Source organism: Gadus morhua, chromosome 9 (genome assembly GCF_902167405.1).
Source record: "Gadus morhua chromosome 9, gadMor3.0, whole genome shotgun sequence".
Taxonomy (NCBI): Eukaryota; Metazoa; Chordata; class Actinopteri; order Gadiformes; family Gadidae; genus Gadus; species Gadus morhua.
In genome coordinates this window covers 1,364,219-1,384,001 of record NC_044056.1, presented here as the reverse complement: position 1 = coordinate 1,384,001, position 19,783 = coordinate 1,364,219, and the positions used below count along the sequence as shown (strand labels likewise).

Genomic DNA, 19,783 nt, shown 5'->3' with positions numbered 1-19,783 from the left:
CTACTACCACTACTACAACTTCTACCACTACTAACTACTACCACTACTACCACTACTAACCACTACCACCCCTACCTACTATCTCTGCTACAGCTACTACAACTTCTACCACTACTACCACTGCTAACTACTACCACTACTAACTACTACCACTACTACCACTACTACCACTACTACCACTGCTACTGCCAGGGATCATTCTTATTAGTCCACAATACAATTATTATACAATTAATAAATATCAAATTAACTTAATTAATTAACTTAGTTAAAGAACACTGGGTATGAAACAGTCTGTAGCACACAGTGACGGCCCTCCTCGTTGCTAGCTGCTCATCCAGTAGTGACACACCTTCAGCCCCCGGCCCTCGACAAACACAACAAAGAGACGTTTGTTAGCAGGCTGAGTTTACAAAGCCCAGGGTTGACTCAACCACCTGAGAGTCGCTGCGTCAAACCAACAGCTAGTCCCAGCTACACAGGTGCAGAGGCACAGGTGAGATCAGCTCAGTCTGCTGACGGAGACGTCGCCGCGTGCCAAAGGGCGACGCACATTCCTGCCCGCCTCTGCTAGCGTGATTTACAACCGACCTGCCGCCCGTCGCCTCCTTCTCTAAGAGCGGTTCAACTGTCACTAAAGCACCTCGTACGGCGTCCGCCAAAGTCTACACCAAGACACCGTTCTTGAAAAAACGATTTGGATGAAATTCGAGGAGACCTGACTTTGCATCGTGTCCCCCCCCCCCCCCCCCCCCCTCTGGTTCCCACAGCAACAGCTGTACCTGGGTTCGTCAATCGGGGTGTCCCAGATGCCGCTGCACCGCTGCGAGGTGTACGGGAAGGCCTGCGCCGAGTGCTGCCTGGCCCGGGACCCCTACTGCGCCTGGGACGGCACCGAGTGCTCCCGCTACTTCCCCATGGCCAAGAGGTAGGAGTCCACACCCCCCGTCACCCCCATGGCCCAGAGGTACTACCCCCCGTCCCGTGACCCCCCCATGGCCAAGAGGTACTACCCCCCGTCCCGTCACCCCCCATGGCCAAGAGGTAGGAGTCACACCCCCCGTCACCCCCCCATGGCCCAGAGGTACTACCCCCGTCCCGTGACCCCCCATGGCCAAGAGGTAGGAGTCACCCCCCCCGTCACCCCCATGGCCCAGAGGTACTACCCCCCGTCCCGTCACCCCCATGGCCAAGAGGTACTACCCCCCGTCCCGTCACCCCCCATGGCCAAGAGGTAGGAGCCCCCCCCCCCCCTGTCCCGTCAACCCCCCCCCCCCCTCCCCTGTCCCCCCCCCCTGTCCCATCCCGCTCCCCCCCCTGTCTGTGGTTGACACGCAGCCCCTATGCTTCCCAGTACACCTCAGAGCCAATAGGGATGGATGGATTGTCTGGACTCCAGAAACACCCTCACACCACAAGCCCCCCGACGTTGCCGTGTCAAACAGGCAGCACATGCTCGGGCAAAGCCTTCGCATATTTGTCACATGTTGAATCCATTCTTGTGAGAAACATTGGATCCGATGAGGGGGAAAAAGCGGGGGCTTAAGGTATATCCATAGATTAAGGACACATGCGGGATATGGTTGAGTTTCAGAGGTGGTGGTTGTGGTGGTGGTGAGGGTGGGGTTTGGGGGGGGGGGGGGGGGTTGCCATAAATAGAGCAGCCATTGTACGGGCCGCCAGAACCCCCTTCAGGTGGAGGAGTCAGGTTCCCGGCCGCCAGAAACATAACCTGCTGCATGTGTTTACAGTCAGGGAGGACCAGCGTCAGCCCGTGTCTGGGGCTGCTGCGGTCTGGGGAACTGGGGGTGAAGTAAACGGTGGAGGTGCCCGGAGTCTGCTACTGGTGTGTGTGTGTGTGTGGTGTGTGTGTGTGTGTGTGTGTGTCTGTGTGTGTGTGTGTGTGTGTGTGTGTGTGTGTGTGTGCGTGTGTGCCTGTGATGTGTGTGTGTGTGTGTGTGTGTGTGTGTGTGTGTGTGTGTGTGTGTGTGTCTGTGTGTGTGTGTGTGTGTGTGTGTGTGTGTGTGCGTGTGTGCCTGTGATGTGTGTGTGTGTGTGTGTGTCTGTGTGTGTGTGTGTGTGTGTGTCTGTGTGTCTGTGTGTCTGTGTGTGTGTGTGTGTTCAATGAGCTTCCACTTCCATGGGGATCACGTTTCGTCTGGTACCTGAACCTAGTTGGACTATACTTTGAATATACTTTGACTCTAGTTATTATGCTAGCTGTACTCTAGATGGACTCTAGTTGGACTCTAGTTGGACTCTAGTTTTATTCTAGGTTGGACTCTAGCTGGACTCTATTTGGATTCGTCGAACAGCTAGCTGGACTCTTCTTGGACTCTACTCAGCCTTTAGAAGGTCTCCCAGCTGGACTCTAGTTGGACCCTCTTTGGGCTCTAGTCGATCTGCTATCTGGTCTTAGTTGAACTCTGGTTGGTCTCTAGTGGGACTCAGGATGACCTTTTGACCCCTCGGTGTGAGAGGTCAAAGAGGGGCGGCACTCAGACAGAGAGGCTGTTCCACTTAGCGCTTGTTCTGTGCGGGCACTCTGTCACTGTTGGTTCGGTGTGTGTCCTCATTGTCTTTGAGTGGGACACAGGAGGATTCAAATTGCTTTTGTACCTGCGGCATCCAGTGAAGAGAGAGACAATGATTGATGAGATCGGAATTCCTTTCTTCTTCTACAAGTCCAAAAACGTGGACTTCTTTAGAAAGATTTATGATTGTCGCCTTTCAATGTTTTTCATCGGTTTGCTTTGCCTCACATTATTGCCTCAGTCCACAATCACATTTAAACAAACACAGAAAACTCAACACACATGCAATACGCCTGAGTGTATGAATGCAAAACCACACACACACACACACACACACACACACACACACACACACACACACAAACACACACACACACACACACACACACACACACACACACACACACACACACACACACACACACACACACACACACACACAAACAAATCCTGTGAGTATATGGGATATATATATATTTTTAAATCATTTAAATTGTATTGATATTTCACAATAGTAACACAATGACGATACACGATTAAAGGCCAGGGGAGAGAAAGGGAGTTTGGGGGAGTCCTGAACGTGCTGATTGGTTTGTGTCTCCACAGACGCACCCGCCGGCAGGACATCCGCAACGGGGACCCTCTGACCCAGTGCCAGGACCTGCAGCACCAAGGTAGAACCCTCCGGAGCCCCCCCTCCGGTCACCTCATCCAGCAGACTGCACCTTCATCCAGGGGGGGGCTGAGAGCAACCTTAGCCTCGATCCAACGGGTCACAACCCCGTCTCAAAGCAACAACTGGAGCGCAAAGGAGCCGAGCGCACAAATGTCACACATGTTGTACAGTATTGCATTGATATAGTCCGTCATCACAGTTACGGTCTCAAAGGGCTTCACAGCCTCACATGTGAAGGCATCTGGCCCTAACCCCCCCAAAGGGCAAGGAACAACTCCCTTTAATCATGGAAGGAAGAACCCATGGGAAGGAACACAGAGAGCGGGATCACTCCTTCCTAGGATGATGAGGAGTGCAATTGGGTGCAATGGACAGTCATGTGCATGTCATGCACTCTGTGTATCACTATGGCGACTGTGAATAGAACACAAATTCAATGTGGGCCATAGACTGGGTGGCTATTCGGCTTTGGTAACATCAAATTACTTCACATTTTTGGACAAAGTCACTGCTGGACTTTTCTAAAGGGATCAAAGGAGCAGCGGAAGGCTACTGGAGTGTGTCTACGTGTGTGCGTGTGTGGATGAGTGTGTGTGTGTGTGTGTGTGTGTGGTTGTGGCGTCTTGTGCTTTTATGCGTTCCTGCTGGTGTGATGATTAGAGTGGTCCTTGGGAAGCTTGTAATTAACCCTGGTCTGTTTCTCCGTCACTGTCGCTCTGACTGCCCCCCCCCCCCCCCCCCCCCCCTATCCAATCCACTAGCGTCAGTCCCCTCAGCGAGGCGGTTGCTGATGCTGCTGCCGTCGGTGTCTGTTGGGACACAACAGCGCTCACACTTAATTACACACTTTAAAGGGAGAACCTTTCATTTCAAGGTTTCTTTCTTAGATAGAGTGCACATGCAGGGAGGCCGTCAAGGCGTTAAAGGTACGATGAGTTTGCTCGTTGAAGTCCCTCTGTGGGACGTTTGCGGGTTAAAGGACGAATTGAGCATTGAGTTGTGATTCTAAAACGTGGAGGAATGGCCCTTCTCTGCATTCCCCTCCAGTCAACGGGGAAACACATGAAGGGTTCAAGGGTGTGTGTGTGTGTGTGTGTGTGTGTGTGTGTGTGTGTGTGTGTGTGTGTGTGTGTGTGTGTGTGTGTGTGTGTGTGTGTGTGGCGGCTGGGGGTGGAGTCATTGAGGCATACGTTGATTATAAAGACCTCAGCATATGCTGAATTGTCGGAACCAATGCAGCGTCTGGGAGGTCAAACGGAGGAATGCCTTGGTGTGCGTGTATGTGTGTGTGCGTGCATGTGTGCGTGTGTGTGAGTGAGAACAGGGCCTGAGGTAGAGGGAGCCAGCACAGATCCGCTTCCCTCGCAGCACCTATGATTGAGTGTGATAAGCAAAGAGACGGGCGGCAATAACGCAAAACGCAGGCACAGAGCAGAACCGAGAAACCATTTGAAATAGAACCAGGAAGCGCATCCCCCCGCCCCCCCCAGACGCACAAACACACTCACACACACTTTATATCTACCCATGAAGCCAATAAAACAATGTACTGCCATGCGGCTCTCAATTAACTTGGACTGTGCCATTAACTATGACCATGTTTTAGCCAGAGCCTATGTTTAAACTGGGATTAACGTGTGTGTGCGTGTGTGTGTTCATGCCTGCGTGTGTGTCTGTGTGTTTGCCTGTGTGTGTGTGTGTGTGTGTGTGTGTGTGTTTGCCTGTGTGTGTCTGTGTGTGTGTGTGTGTGTGTGTGGCGCTGCAGATGAGCTGAACGGGCAGACCACCATGCTGGAGAAGCGTGTGTACGGCGTGGAGAACAGCAGCACCTTCCTGGAGTGCAGCCCCAAGTCCCAACGCGCCGTCACCTCCTGGAGCTACCAGAAGACCAGCGGTGGGGACCGCAAGCAGGAGGTCCGTCCCTGCTCCCCCTCTCCCTCCCTCTCACTGATCCATTCACACCCATTACCGTACACCCTGATAGGGTACTTAATCTGGGAGTAGCCTGGTGGAACTAGTGTAGGCAACACATGCTGCCTACACTAGTTAGCACCACTAGTACTACCACGTTACTGATCCTTTTACTGCATGTTGCTTCATTTCTTTGGGGGAGGCTGAAGACAAAACCTCTCTGTCCATCTCTCTGTCTATCTTCCTATCCGTCTGTCTGTCTATTTGTCTCAGCTGCCTACCCTTGCAACATTTATCTGTAATTGAGAGCCCAGAATTTTGATCCAATGTTATATAGCAGTATTGATTCAATACTACTTTATAACATTGAATCAAACCTCTGAATTTAATTAATTCAATACTATTGAATTAATTAATTCAATACAGTTGACCATAATTGTAACTGAAGTTCCCTTAGCGGTCACATGGAGAGCTGCTCCTGGGGTGTCCCTCATGTCCTAATCATCACAGTCTGACTCCCCCTCAGCTTCCTTCCTTGTGGAGTCCAGCGTTCTCTATCTGTGGGTTGTGTTGCAGGTCAAGGCCGAGGAGCGGTTCGTCCGCACCGAGCAGGGTCTTCTGATCCGCACGCTGGCCCGGGGCGACTCGGGGCTCTACCTGTGCCAGGCGGTGGAGCACGGCTTCATGCAGACGCTGGTGCGGGTCGCCCTGGAGGTCATAGTCACCGAGCGTCTGGAGGACATGTTGCACCGCGCCGAAGACACTGCCAGCCCCTCCCCCGCCCGGGATCGTCTCCCTCCTCATCCACCTCCGCCGCACCTTCCTCCTCCTCCTCCTCCTCCTCCTTCCTCACCGCACCGGGAATCGCCCAACCAGAAGCTGTGGTACCGGGACTTCCTGTCCCTGGTCGACCACCCCACGCTCAACAGCGTGGACGAGTTCTGCGAGCAGGTGTGGAAGCGGGAGAGGAAGCACAAGCGGCAGAAGGCTCAGCTGCTGCAGCAGGGGCAGATCCAGCAGCAGCAGCAGCAGCAGCAGGAGCAGCAGAGAGGGCAGAGTCCCGCCGTGCACGCCCACGGGCCTCACGTGCACGCCCACGGGCTGGCAAGCGCCAAGTGGAAACACCTGCAGGATCGGCAGAAGGGGCGCAACCGGAGGACCCACGAACTAGAGAGGGCGCCACGCAGCGTCTGACGCCCCCGTGACCTTTGACCTTTGGCCAACAAGCGGACCCTGAACTCTGAACTCAAACCTCATCTTGTTCCTGGTGCACGGATCACAAGCCCCGCCCCCCGCCCCCTCCCTCCCCAACCCCTCGTTGACGTTTCATTCCCGTACTGATATATCCCGTACAATAACAGGCTTCTTCAGACTCTGGATGGAAAACAGTCACAATCATTTCCTGTTCTTCTGGTTGACGTGTATGTGTGTATATGTGTGTGTCTGTGTGTGTGTGTGTGTGTGAGTATATGTGCGTGGGCAACCTATTTTACAGAAACACAGCCTGTATACAGAGGTCTGTGTCTCAATACCTGACAAGGTATTCTGACAGCCAGCCCTGACTAGATATAATCCACACACACACACAGACACACACGCACACCCCCCCACACACACACACACACACACACACACACACACACACACACACACACACACACACACACACACACCCACACGCTTGTCTGGTCCATCAGTGCCATAGTGACATTGTACAGTAGTCAGGTGTCTTTGTTAATGTACAACTTAATAGTTCCATAAGACTAACAGATCTCATCCTGCGACATTTCATGGCTGGGTATAAACAGTGAGTGTGTTTTAAAACTTTGTCACATAGAAATTGCAGCTTACAGTAGATATAAAATCACAATAACAGTCATTGATTTTTGTTTATGTGGAGAACAACTGTGATATTTTTTGCTTTAACACAGCCATAGAAAAAATACATAAACAAATCCAACTATACTAAACGCCTCACTAAAATAGCTATAAGCATCAGCCACATACCCTCAATTATTTCACTTCTACATGTATATATTCTTCAAAGTCTCCTCATATCACATGGAATGGATTGTGAAGCAGCTGGGGGAAATCTAGAGAATTGTATAGAGTTGTGGTGTTTCGTTCCCTAGGTAGGCTCTTCAAAGTACATGGCAGAGATGTTTTCTGTTTTTTCGACATCAACGCGACATCTTTGTGACGGTCCCTTAGTGAACGTCCGCCAACCTCCTCATCTCAAAGACATATCTGCAGCGACATATTGATTTCATTATGCAATTTATATACAATGTGTTTCCACTGAACATATATTTATTGGTATACCATAATGTACATTGTGAAAATATTATTTGATATGCAGTTTATTTTTACAGAATGATCTATTTTTCACATGACTCGATTCATTTCATGTATAGGACCAATCGCTCTCGCCAATGTTCTGATGAACAGCAAGAGGTAGATCAATATTTAAACCAGCCATACTGCAATACTGAAACTGTATTTTTCGCACCGTTGTCGCCATATATTCTAATTTCAACACACAACACACTTTTTCAGCACATGGTATATAAATACCAGAGTTAGAAGTATAACAAAAACAACTATAATTTAACACCCAAGGAAAACAATATTTCTCTCCTAGTCTTTTTCAGGCACTCTCTCTCTCTCGCTCTCTCTCTCTCTGTCTCTTTCTCCATCACACACACCCACACTCACATACACATGTGCAAAATGAACACAACCGAACACACACAGGGGAGCTGGAATGTAGCTGTGAACAGTATGTAAATAGAATGGTCTACGGTCTAAAAGAATGCCACTGTGTAAGAGTGCATGTGAATGATATTGTAGTGTATCTAATTCCTTATAACGGTGATATACTTGTCCTATATTGTCACAGTAATGCTGTTGTTAGCTTAGAGCAGTCCACTATATTACTTGTTTCAAAGCTGTAAATAGTACTACTCATGAAATGACTGATTTTACTGAAGATCAATTTCAAAATTCCTTATTGGGGGGATAAAAAAATAAGGAATTTGTCTCAGATATATTCAGATATTCACAAGTCGTCTTCAAACCGTCCACACTCTGAATTAAAGGGACGGATTCCCAGACCAGGGTGTCAACGGGAGACTAACTTCACAATGCAACACATCAGTATATTATCCAATGGTGTTCCTTCTCAGTGTGTCAGAAAAAGGCCACCCTATTCTAATCTCCATGGAGACAAAGCAGCGACGGAGTTCAGTAAGAGGGAAGTCGGGAAGACAATGACTCAATGACTATCGTCGTGGAAACCCGGCCCGCAGATGAGAAGATTCGGGTGGGGCGAACTTCGAGCTAACAGTGAATATGAACTCGTACTCTGGACATGATGAACACGTTTGTTCTGTTGAGTGCGACGGACTCGAGAACTGCACTGCACTGCTGCTGCTGCTATGGGAAGACGAAAATAATTGGCATGATAATGGTGGTGATGTAATTTACTTGTCTAATAAATGTTTCTTCTTTAAAAGTACAAAGTAAATAGTGTATTACATTACATTATCTTCAAATTGAACTACAAGCACAAGCCCATGATCACGTTTTTACTAGAAAAGCGCTACTGCCCCCTACCGGTAGACAATCACAGGCAGCTGGAAGATTTAGCTTTAGGTTGTTTATTTACAGGAGAAGCAACTTAAAGGAAAAACGTTCTTTACTGCTTGATAGCAAAGATAACAAAATATGAAATATCGCATGACTCTTAATAGATATTGATCTTGAAGCCTATATTCAAAACCATGGTTTCAAACTTAAAAACGGACTGAAGGCGATCAATTATGGGGGGATTTTGGAGTTTCGAGGCATCTCTTACATTACACCCCTTTCATCTGAAAATATCTAAATTATAGTTATCCTTACATTAAATATGTAGAGAGATACATACTTGCTGCCGGGGCTATCGGAAGGAGGACTAAGTCCTCAGGGTCTGCTCATTAAACATTCACCCAGCGTGTTCAGTCTCCTGTCAACCCCTTGACCCTAAGAAGGTCAAAGTTCAGGCAGGGAGGATCCCTGTTGCTTCCTGACCTTCATCTCCCAAGCTGGGTTCTTTACAGCCGAGGAGAGTAACACGCCGCCCGAGACGTTGAACAGGAAGCATCGCCAGGTCCTCTCACACACACACACACACACACACACACACACACACACACACACACACACACACACACACACACACACACACACACACACACACACACACACACACACACACACACACACACACACACACACACACGAGGCAGGGTAGGGTCTCCTAGGAGGGGTATGTGTCAATAGCGGTATTATAGATTTATGACCCTGGAAAGGTGAGAATGAATGGTGTGGTTTTAATGATCGCCTTGACAACCATTGAAATGGCCCAGAAAACTAGCTCAGTGAGACACGGAAGTTCATAATTTCCCCCCCGAAAACCCCCCAATACATACACACACACACACACACACACACACACACACACACACACACACACACACACACACACACACACACACACACACACACACACACACACACACACACACACACACACACACACACACACACACATTCTTCCTCTCTCTTTGATGCTGTAATGTGTCTACTCTCAACACATACAGCATCAAACAGACACATGTCTAAGTCATATAGATCTATGTATAAAATAGATTATGTTTGATAATTTCTTATACTTTTCAAATAGTTCAAAAGGCTTTCTACAGTAAACCTGTTACGCAGATGGGTCCATGAAACTAAACAAATCATGTATTTGATGCTCATTCACTGGATGGAGCTTGACTGCTCCCTGGTGGTAGAACGAGGTCACGCTGACACACGCGATACACACACGCGGAGTGATGGCGGCATGCCATCAATTAAACAAATGAAACATAATGAGAAACAGACGAGAGGGAGAGATCAGCCAGAGGTGAGAAACGCTTGAAATTCAGTTTTTTGGCTCGGTTGCTTTTCTCTGCTAAAAATGAATAATTATCTATGTTTGAGCATGTCTTTATGAACACGATTCTTTATGAGCGTCTTTGCGTTAATCCAACGTTGACGACTATTTTATGAGGCTAGTTTGTGAGCCAGGCTGATAAAGAGAAAGATTGAAGATAACAATAGGCGTTCATGCTATATATCAGGCTGAATCTAAGCTGAAAGGAGCTCTTTCTGGAGTTAAAGCTTGCATTGAAGAGATGCCAGTGGAAGCCTGGGGCAAGTCATCTGTTGAGCAGCTGAGTTGACCGTGCAACTACATACACCGTGTTCAGAGACATAGCGAGATTCTCCTTTACTCTGTTGATAGCCTTATATACATTCTCCCAGTGCTAAATTGCTCATATTATACTATCCATATTCTCTATTCTCCAGACAAATCTTTACAAAATTAAGTCCAGTGTTAGCTTGTTAATTAGTTAATGCTAACACATCCTCAATTAGTACTCCGTTGAAAGTGTGAGTAGTGTTAGGTCATATAAAGTATGTATGGTAACATTTACCTACCACCATAAGCGTGTCTCCTTGATACATGTAACATTGGATACCGCAATCCTATGTTTGAGAGCCTGAAACAAATAACTGCAAGGGGCGGAGTCATGCCTTGTTTCCACAAGTGGATGTAGCTGTAAGAGATTTTAATAAGCATATCTGCATTGGCCAGTCTGCACGGAGTTGATTTTAAACCTTTACATAAACCTTTTTAGAGTGTAATACTGTTGGTATCCCTTTCCATTCCACACCTGACCTCTGATGCCTTGCCCAATGTCACTCATTAAGCGTTCTGAACCTGCGTCATCCCCCACCTGTCCAGCAGAGGGACTTGGTGACTGCTCCACTTTTTTTAAGTTCCTTCTGTTTGTCAATCATAATACATTTCACATGTCCTATTCAGATGTACCAGCACCGTTTAGAATAGCTGATGAGGAATTAAATGCAACGGCCTGTGATTGGGATGGTTGAGGATCAACAACCGTGTGTGTGTGTGTGTGTGTGTGTGTGTGTGTGTGTGTGTGTGTGTGTGTGTGTGTGTGTTGACAGAGAACAGGTGCAAAAAATGAGGAATGATGCAGAGGGAGCTGAGGACAGCAGGTTAATCTGAGGAATGTTTGAGCAGCAGACAGATTCTTCAATGTTTGAAACCAAAAGAAACAAGGGCTGGGGTTGAAAGGAGGTTAGCGGAGAGGGGGTCCGACGCATCTGGAAGGAGCCTGGGGAGCTGATGGTATCTCTGCCTGGAATCAGCCGATGTTTTGTACAAATGCATGTTATGTAGGTCATGTCGATTGTGTCATCATGTATTATGACACAATTCTGGATATTCCACCGCTGGCGTTGTTTGAGCAGACGTCTATCGTCCTTGAAGTAAGGTGAAATCCCTGTGGATATCTTCACCTACTTCAAATGTAACACATGTTAAACAACTGCATCTGTCCAAATTCATGTACTCACCTAAATTTAAAAAAGAGATTTCGATCTTCAGATGTGTTTACTCCTCCCCACGTCTAAACCAATTAAACATAGCTTCAGGGCCTTGTCTGTCAGAGAACAGAAGGACGTGAAGGTGTCAAAGATGTAGATGTAGACAACACAGAAGACATATGTCCTGACAGAATCCCAGGAATGCCTCAACTTTAGAACAAGATAACAAGACAGCCAAGACCCAACCGTCATCCACAACAACTCAAACAGTTTTCATTCTCAAAAGATCTCGTGTTTTGTAACAATCGAATCAAACAGTCAAACAAACTGTTGATCATATGTTGAATAATAATGAATAACGGCAAGTTACCAGAGCCTAAAGTGGGCTTGCTTTGCCTTGCCTTGCAACCACATAAAAACTGCTTTCTTTAATGTTATAAAAATCTTTTTCTTGGCAATGCAAAAGCATGTTTGTTAGATGGCCTTTGGGTCAGGAGGCCGTTGGTGATATTTACTGCACATTTGGTCTGTTTCTTGCCATGCTTTCTTATTGGTTTGTGCCCCCCCCCCCCCCCAGTCATTTTGAATGCAGGAAGAGGAGACTCTGGAGACGAGGAAGCACATCCCGCTCCAGACTTATGACGCACCGCCATTTTGTCCTGTTTCCCAACAATGGAGATGGTCTCAAAGCATCTGGACCGGAGGGATGTGTTGAAGCAACGTTAACAAGAGCATTGTTGTTCATACTATATTGACACACTATTAACTTGCCCTCATGGGTAACGAGGATGTGTGATTGGCCACAACGGGTGGACCGAAAGTCTATCTGTTGATTTTGAAGCTAGCTCTTGGATGAAAACACTCACTCTATTTTGGCCCTTTTTTTCATTTCCTTTTTCATTGTGTGTGGAACTTCTATACAAACTCAACCAATGCCGTTCATCGGTTGACCCTCGCCGAGGGCCGTCCAACAGTGACCAGACAAGAGTCTGGCAGCCTTCCTTATCAACGCATTCCTCACCGGAAAAAAACTTTTCTTGGAAACATCTCTTGTTAGCTTTTAGTATTAGTTTCTATTTGCAAGGAAAAGGTGTGTTCACAGATTGTTTAATTTACAGCGCACATGCCGTAGGAAGATCTGGAGTCAATGGCGTAACTTACTGAAATAACGAAATACTGTCTGACACATAAACCCAAAGACTTACGGCCAAATTCCTGGGCTGTGGATGCAGACTTTCCTGCATTTGGTCTCCATTAGGTTAATTAAGTTTTGGTTTCTCCCTCTCTCTACATTTAACCCAATGTTGTTTAGAATAGGGGAGATGTTTATTTGACAAGTCAGAGTGACGAATTAACAGGGGAGTTTGAAAGCAGCGGGTCGCTTTTATTAGTCACAGGCAATGATTTTGTATAGATTTCTCTGGCGGCTCGTTATACCCAGCCACTTCAAAGAGTGCAGTGGAAACAGTGCGGTGGCTCGAATTGGCCGGGATTTCTTTTTCGCTTTTACCAGGGCTCAGCAGCACTGAGGTGGTCCCGCCCTGACCTGGACGACTCGCGAGCAACCGGGTTTTCATTACATGTCTGCTTTCTTTCTCTCATCCATCCATCCATACACGCACATATTACTATGCCGTGGAGCGTTCGCCTACACAAAAAGAACGCTGTTGACTGCCCAAGACAGGCAGGTCTTTGTGAGGAAGCCTTTCACCTGCGTTCTGACGGGAACGTTCCCCACATAAAAGCATGTCAACGCGAGACGGGAGGCGTGACCAATACATGTCATGCTTTGTGATCCGTCGGGGCTTTCACATGTGCAACAAATTCATGTGCACACGCTCGCCCTGTGTGTGCATGTGTCTGCATGTGTGTGTCTGTGTGTGTGCAGTTGTGTGTGTGTGTGTGTGTGTGTGTGTGTGTGTGCTCATACATGTGTTTGTGCAGTTGTGTTTGCCGTTGTGTGTGCGCCTACGAGTGTGCGCATACGTGTGTGTGTGTTTGTGCGTTTGCTACTGGACTATGCTTGCTGTGATGATGGATGAGCTGGCTGATCACTTCCACAGATCGGACTCCAGGGAGACGTTCCATTCCTGCTCCGCACCATGTGTGACCACAGAGGTTCAGGAAAATCCATGGCCTGTCTGACTCCTCCACCTCTTCAGCGTCAGCCTGGTACCCATTGATCACGAGGAGGTGTATGGCTCGACGGCCACACAGTGACAGTGCCTGGATAAAGAACATTATGTTAAATACATTGTCTTTATGAAGGGTCGCTGGCTTTCTTTGAAGGTGTCATTAATCAGAATGTCGCACCATTTGTCACCCTACTGATAACATTTAGGGGAGTTTTGTGAGCCCCTAAACGTTTTGGCTGTTGGGATTGGGATTGATAGTGTCTGCTACTCGTGGATTTGCGATATCGTCCTCTTGTTGAAATGCATCGAGTGCTATCCAAGCTACTTTAGTGACAAGTGTGTGTGCATCCTCTGTTAAGAGGAAACCTTCGGAGTACTTTTAGTTCAATAGCTTTGTCATTTCTGCAATACAGTTGACGATTTCAGTGTACTTCCACGGCAATCTGGTCCTATAATACTTTTAGTGTAAATATAATGTGTAACTGATTTTGAAGGGGAGCCGACTCTTCTCATTGACTTCTTAATAGGCCAATGTTGTTATGCAGTTTCAGACCTTGTCATGTCAAATTAAATGTGTCACTTTCTCTCAATGATCAATATTATGCTATATTTATCTATTTTTCTGTATTTTTATTTTTATGCCATATCTTCAGCAGTATTCACCTTACTGCTAGTTTTCTAACGGTCCTTGAACACCAAAGAACAAGCAGCAGAAGAAGAAATGTTTGTCAGATGTGTGGATTGCTAATTGTGTCCACCTGTGTGTTCTGGCTGTTGGTTCCCTGGGTTCTGCCGCGGGTGTCTTCGGCGTTCTGTCCTATGTCGCATTCCTTCCTGCTGATCTGGGTTTTCCTTTTGGAATTTAGACACTAACTATTATATTATTATTTGCCAAGACTTTTATGTTTTGGAGTTTTGGTCTCTGTGACTTTAGATTACACTAAATCAAATATGGGCGAAAACATTAAACAATATAATTTCTCAAAATGATGAAATATATAAATAGTTGGGATGGTTTTGGGTTTGCTGAGAGAAAAAGAAAGCCAGGGCTGTGTCTGATTTAACTTCCAGACATCTTAATCTCAGATCTTCGGCTCGCCCATAAAGCAAGTTGAAAATGCAGGAATCCACGGTATGAAACTAGATATTTGCAAGACACCGAAGTCCAAGGCTTATCCACAGTAAACGTTGTGTGTGCGCGATAAGGTGTGTGCATTTGTTCACAGGACTGTGTCCAAAAGCGTTAGCGTGTGCCTGGGTGTGTCCGTGTTTAAAACTCAGAATAGAAGAAAGACCACTACAGGCTGATCCTGTTATACGGCACCCCCTGGACGTGGCTTAGCTAATCACAGTACACCTGGCCTCCTGCTCTGAGAAGGGTTTTACTCCTTAATCTCCTCAATTTGCCTCTCCTTCCTCCTGACTTATCTCCTCTCCCCCACCTCATCCCTGCCTGCTAGTGCCCACACCATCAGGATATAGCAGGAAGCCACTCCGGCGATTAGAAGAAACATTCTTGAGACCTTCAAAGCTTTCATACGTGTCACTCTTGAAACATAACCCATTGGCCGACCGGCCGACAGGAAGACGGAGGAAGGAGACGGTGAGTTGAGGGTCTGCCTGTATTCCTGTTCGCAACTTTCACTTCATTATGAGTGCGTGCTGATCGTGCGCGTGTGGGTGCTGATCGCGCGCGCGCGTGTGTGTGTGTATGAGCGAGCACGTGGCTCCTGTGCCATGTGATCCACACCTGTGTAAACGGGTGTCTGGTGGCTCACTCTGTAACAGTGGAGCTTCATCCCGGCGCAGCCTGCATGGCGAGGAGAGACCAGGGGCCACAACCACCTGACCTCCCATTACCCAGAGGCCCTACTGGGGTAAGATACATCACCGAGCGCACACACACACACCTAGCACACACACAGGCACACGCACACATTCACATTCACACTCATGAAATATACACAGAGGTAACCATGCACACACTTACGTAAACATATTAAAGTTAAATGTGCGTGTGTGTGTTTGGGTGTGCGAGCACACATGTGTAACAGGAGTAGGGGGGGGCGCCTGTCCGACCGAGGCGGATATTGACACAACGTAACTATGAATGAAAATACTTTCGGAGGCAAGAAAGGAACACGGCCTGACTTTAGAACATGGCACATGCAAATAAACAGCGGCCATCAGCACTCCATCAAACCTTGTTTTCACTCGATTCCCCACGGAGTCTGTAAAATGTGAACGTTAACAATGTTAGCTCAATCGTTTGAGACGTCAAACAAATAAAAATGCTCTAAAATAGCAAATAAATGTTTCGTTCTACAAGTAATTGTTGTCGCAAAATACCATGGGTTTGTCCGTGAAATAGCTAGTTTTTTCCTGGGTAGAATCAATTGTGTATACTCCAGTTATGACAGTGTATATATTCGAGTACAGTATTGTAAAGGGAAAGATTGGCAAAGTGTCGTGCTTGTTAATGATCACTCGGGTTAATGGTAGCTGTTAAAGGCATTAGCTACATTGTTTTTGTTCCCCTCATCATCTGCGGAGGAATGCAATCCATTCGAGAAACGTCAGACTTAGACGTAGAATAAAGTAGTAGTCTGTGCAGTTGGACTATCGCTGCTCTGGTAGAAGAGAGATCTGTGTAGGCGTCTCTGCGTGGGATTGGTTGCTCAGTATAAGGGACTGCAGGCAACGCCAACACTAATGGAAACCTCAAGACACGAAAGTACAGCACAAATCAAGAGGGGGGACAGAGCGAGAGAAGAAAAGCAGAGGGAGGAAGAGAGGGGAGAGGGAAAGGGGGAGGAAATCAAAGGGGGAGGAAAGGAGGGGAGAGGAGAGGCGGGGAGGAGAAGGTAAAAGATGAGAGGCTGTTTCTTGTTTAAAGCCAACCCCTGAAGGATTGCAGCCATTAGACTTAGTGAGAGGAAAGGGAGATGAGATCAGTTATCATGCAGGGCTTGGTGTTGTGTGCTGTTCCAACGGCCCGGCTTGCATTAGCTCTCCACACTGGTTATTTATCTAAACAGCAACAGCCTACAAAAGGTAAAAGACATTTCCCAGACTGCCGGACACGAGCAGGGCATGGCTAACATTGGCGCCCTTGCACAGACGACTTGGCTACTTGCGTGTTTTACAGCTCATTAAAAAGTTCAAATTGATAAAAATAAGTGTAACCGAATAGTGTCCGCTCATTGGAAAGTTGTGAACATTTGCCTCACCCTCTGCGACAGATGATGTTCTATAATTGCGGCGAGTAGGTCTACTGAAATAACACGGGCAGCGTGTGTGTAATGAGACCTGCACAAAGCCCCTCTGTTCTGGCAGTGAACAGGTGTGGTGTGGGAGATGGAGTCACCGAGTCAGCTGCTTAGGCCGAGCGCTATAGCTTCCATGACAATTCTATATTAAGGAATTAGGTTGAGTCGTTGATCGGAATGCACCAGTAAGCTTTCCATTTCTCTGCTGTTATGTTGTTACACGAAGCTGACTGCAGACTGATTGTTGTAGATGATATGTACCCCGGTAGGGCACATTTATAGTATGATGAAATGTGATCCGAGGAGTAATACTAAAGGTAATACCAAGGTAGTATAAATCTGAGCTCCATGCAGTTCACACGTGTTATTCTATATTCCAGATATTCCCCCCGGATTCTCAACTATGTATCCCCACCCTGAGTTAAGGATTTCATTCCAGACTCGGGATTTACCCCAAATAACAGTATTCCCACCGCATTTTTATACTGAAATGACTGTCTAAGTACAGTAATACATCACAGAGGGTGAGACAGCTTTAGTGACTGTTTGTTTGTGCGGAGGACCACAGAGGAAAGGTGGGACTGCAGTAATGAAGGTGTTGCACAGCGCGGCTGAATGATGACAAGGCTTACAGCCAGAGAGGTGCGAAGGACGCCCGAGCCCTTTGAGAGGACGAGATGAAAGGAACAACACAAACACTTGAAGGACATCCAAGCCACATTCGCTTTAATTCAGATTGATTTGGAGCCTTTTAAATGACATTTTTAGTTGTTGCTTTTATGCTTAAGCCTGCAGCCACCAGGGAAGATAAAACAGGAGTCTGAGAATAATTGCTTGGGACTGTAATGTGTCTGCAAGCAAGGGGAGGAGGAGGAGGAGGAGGAGGAGGGCAGACAGAATGGAGGAGGAGGAGGTGGAGGTGGAGGTGGAGGAGGAGGAGGTGGAGGAGGAGGAGGAGGAGGAGGTGGAGAGGAGGTGGAGGAGGAGGAGGTGGAGAGGAAGTGCGGACGGGGTGAGGGGAGGTGTGTAGGAGAGGTACTGAGGTTGTGGTTAGATAAGGAGGTGTGTGGAGGAGGTATCTAGAGGAGGAGGTGTGTGGAGGAGAGGTGTTTAGAGGATGTGGGTAGATAAGGAGGTGTGAGGAGCAGAGATGTGTAGAGGTGTATATAGTAGGAGGTTTATAGAGTAGGAGGTGCGTGGAGGAGGTGCGTGGAGGAGGAGGTGTGTGGAGGAGGTGGTGTATAGAGGAGGAGGTGTATAGAGGAGGAGGTGTATAGAGGAGGTGTGTGGAGGAGGAGGTGTGTAGAGGAGGAGGTGTATAGAGGAGGAGGTGTATAGAGGAGGAGGTGTGTGGAGGAGGAGGAGGTGTGTGGAGGAGGAGGTGTGTAGAGGAGGAGGAGGTGTGTAGAGGAGGAGGTGTGTAGAGGAGGAGGTGTGTGGAGGAGGAGGTGTTTAGAGGAGGAGGTGTGTGGTACGTAAATATCATCAACTGTCACTAAGTAAACACAGGCAGGCACACAGAACAATCCCCCGGCGTGGTGCCTGCGCCCGCCTCAACCCCGGCGGCGGGGGGCTGACTCATTCAGGGCTTACCATCTCTCGCCGGAGCCTCGTGGATCCCATGCCGCACCCCGCTCGAGCGTGGAGTAGATTTAGGAGCTCCAGCCTCACTTTGCTCCCTAGCGTGCAGAGACCACACGCCCGGCACGAGGTTCCCCACCCCCCACCCCTCCCCCTCAACCTCCCCCCCCCTCCTCTTTTCCTCCTCCTCACCCTCCTCCTCCTCCTCCTCCTCCTCCTCCCCATGCCTTCTTCTCTCTGGGCTCTGGTCCAGGGGATGACTGTTTTTCCCCCCTTCCTGGGACCCCAGAGAGAAGTGAGACTGAAGGAGAGACACAGCCGCCTCAGCACTGTCTCCCTGCCTGCCTGCTGGGACAGACACACGCGTCTACACTTCAGCAGCTCTTCTTTCACGCAACTTGATGGTCTCTCTCTCTCTCTCTCTCTCTCTCTCTCTCTCTCTCTCTCTCTCTCTCTCTCTCTCTCTCTCTCTCTCTCTCTCTCTCTCTCTCTCTCTCTCTCTCTCTCTCTCTCTCTTTCTCTCTCTCTCCCTCCCCTCCCTTGCCATTTTTTGCTCTCTCTCTCTCTCTTCGCTCTGCCTCTCTCTTCTGTTGCTCTCTCTCTCTCTATCTCTACCTCTCTCTTCGCTCTGCCTCTCTTCCGTTGCTCCCTCTCTCTCTAACTCTACCTCTCTCTCTCCGCTCTGCCTCTCTCTTCTGTTGCTCCCTCTCTCTCTAACTCTACCTCTCTCTCTCCGCTCTGCCTCTCTCTTCTGTTGCTCCCTCTCTCTCTAACTCTACCTCTCTCTCTTTGCTCTGCCTCTCTTCCGTTGCTCCCTCTCTCTCTAACTCTACCTCTCTCTCTCCGCTCTGCCTCTCTCTTCTGTTGCTCCCTCTCTCTCTAACTCTACCTCTCTCTCTTTGCTCTGCCTCTCTTCCGTAGGTCTCTCCCTCCTGCTCCTCTCTCAGACCAGAGCAGAAGATGAGTGAGTCGGTACCACCAGCGCAGCAGCGGACTACAGAGGGGCTACACTGACACGCCGTGCCCATCAGCCCGTGGGCACTGCGGCATGAATGTAACAGCTGGACTCGTGCGATAACTAAGAGCAGCACTGAGGAGGAGGAGGAGGAGGAGGAGGAGGAAGAGGACAATAGGCTGCGTCCAGTCCTGTCCATCCAGCCGGTGGGTGGATACAGCAGCCAGCCCCCCCGTCCCCTCACCACCACCACCACCCCCACCACCACCACCACCACC

The 19,783-nt window shown here is 48.2% G+C and overlaps 1 protein-coding gene and 1 long non-coding RNA gene across 2 annotated transcripts; both read left to right on the top strand.

The window, feature by feature from the left end:
• Positions 1-773: 773 nt before the first annotated feature.
• On the top strand, positions 774-8,638 carry sema3ab (sema domain, immunoglobulin domain (Ig), short basic domain, secreted, (semaphorin) 3Ab). The gene is made up of 4 exons (XM_030365735.1): positions 774-928; positions 3,141-3,208; positions 4,976-5,124; positions 5,698-8,638. The coding sequence occupies exons 1-4, from the start codon at positions 810-812 to the stop codon at positions 6,313-6,315; spliced, it is 954 nt and encodes a 317-aa protein (XP_030221595.1). The 5' UTR covers positions 774-809; the 3' UTR covers positions 6,316-8,638.
• Positions 8,639-9,953: 1,315 nt separating this feature from the next.
• On the top strand, positions 9,954-19,782 carry LOC115550579 (uncharacterized). The gene is made up of 4 exons (XR_003977918.1): positions 9,954-10,072; positions 13,629-15,303; positions 15,489-15,577; positions 19,472-19,782. It is a non-coding gene; the product is annotated as an uncharacterized LOC115550579 (long non-coding RNA).
• The last annotated feature ends 1 nt before the right edge of the window (position 19,783 follows it).

Bases quoted from the DNA above. Each gene is read 5' to 3' on its own strand.
- sema3ab (XM_030365735.1), top strand. From the start codon at position 810: ATGCCGCTGCACCGCTGCGAGGTGTACGGGAAGGCCTGCGCCGAGTGC. The intron at 3,209-4,975 runs GTAGAACCCTCC...GTGGCGCTGCAG, and splicing joins CCAGGACCTGCAGCACCAAG to ATGAGCTGAACGGGCAGACC. The intron at 5,125-5,697 runs GTCCGTCCCTGC...GTTGTGTTGCAG, and splicing joins GTGGGGACCGCAAGCAGGAG to GTCAAGGCCGAGGAGCGGTT.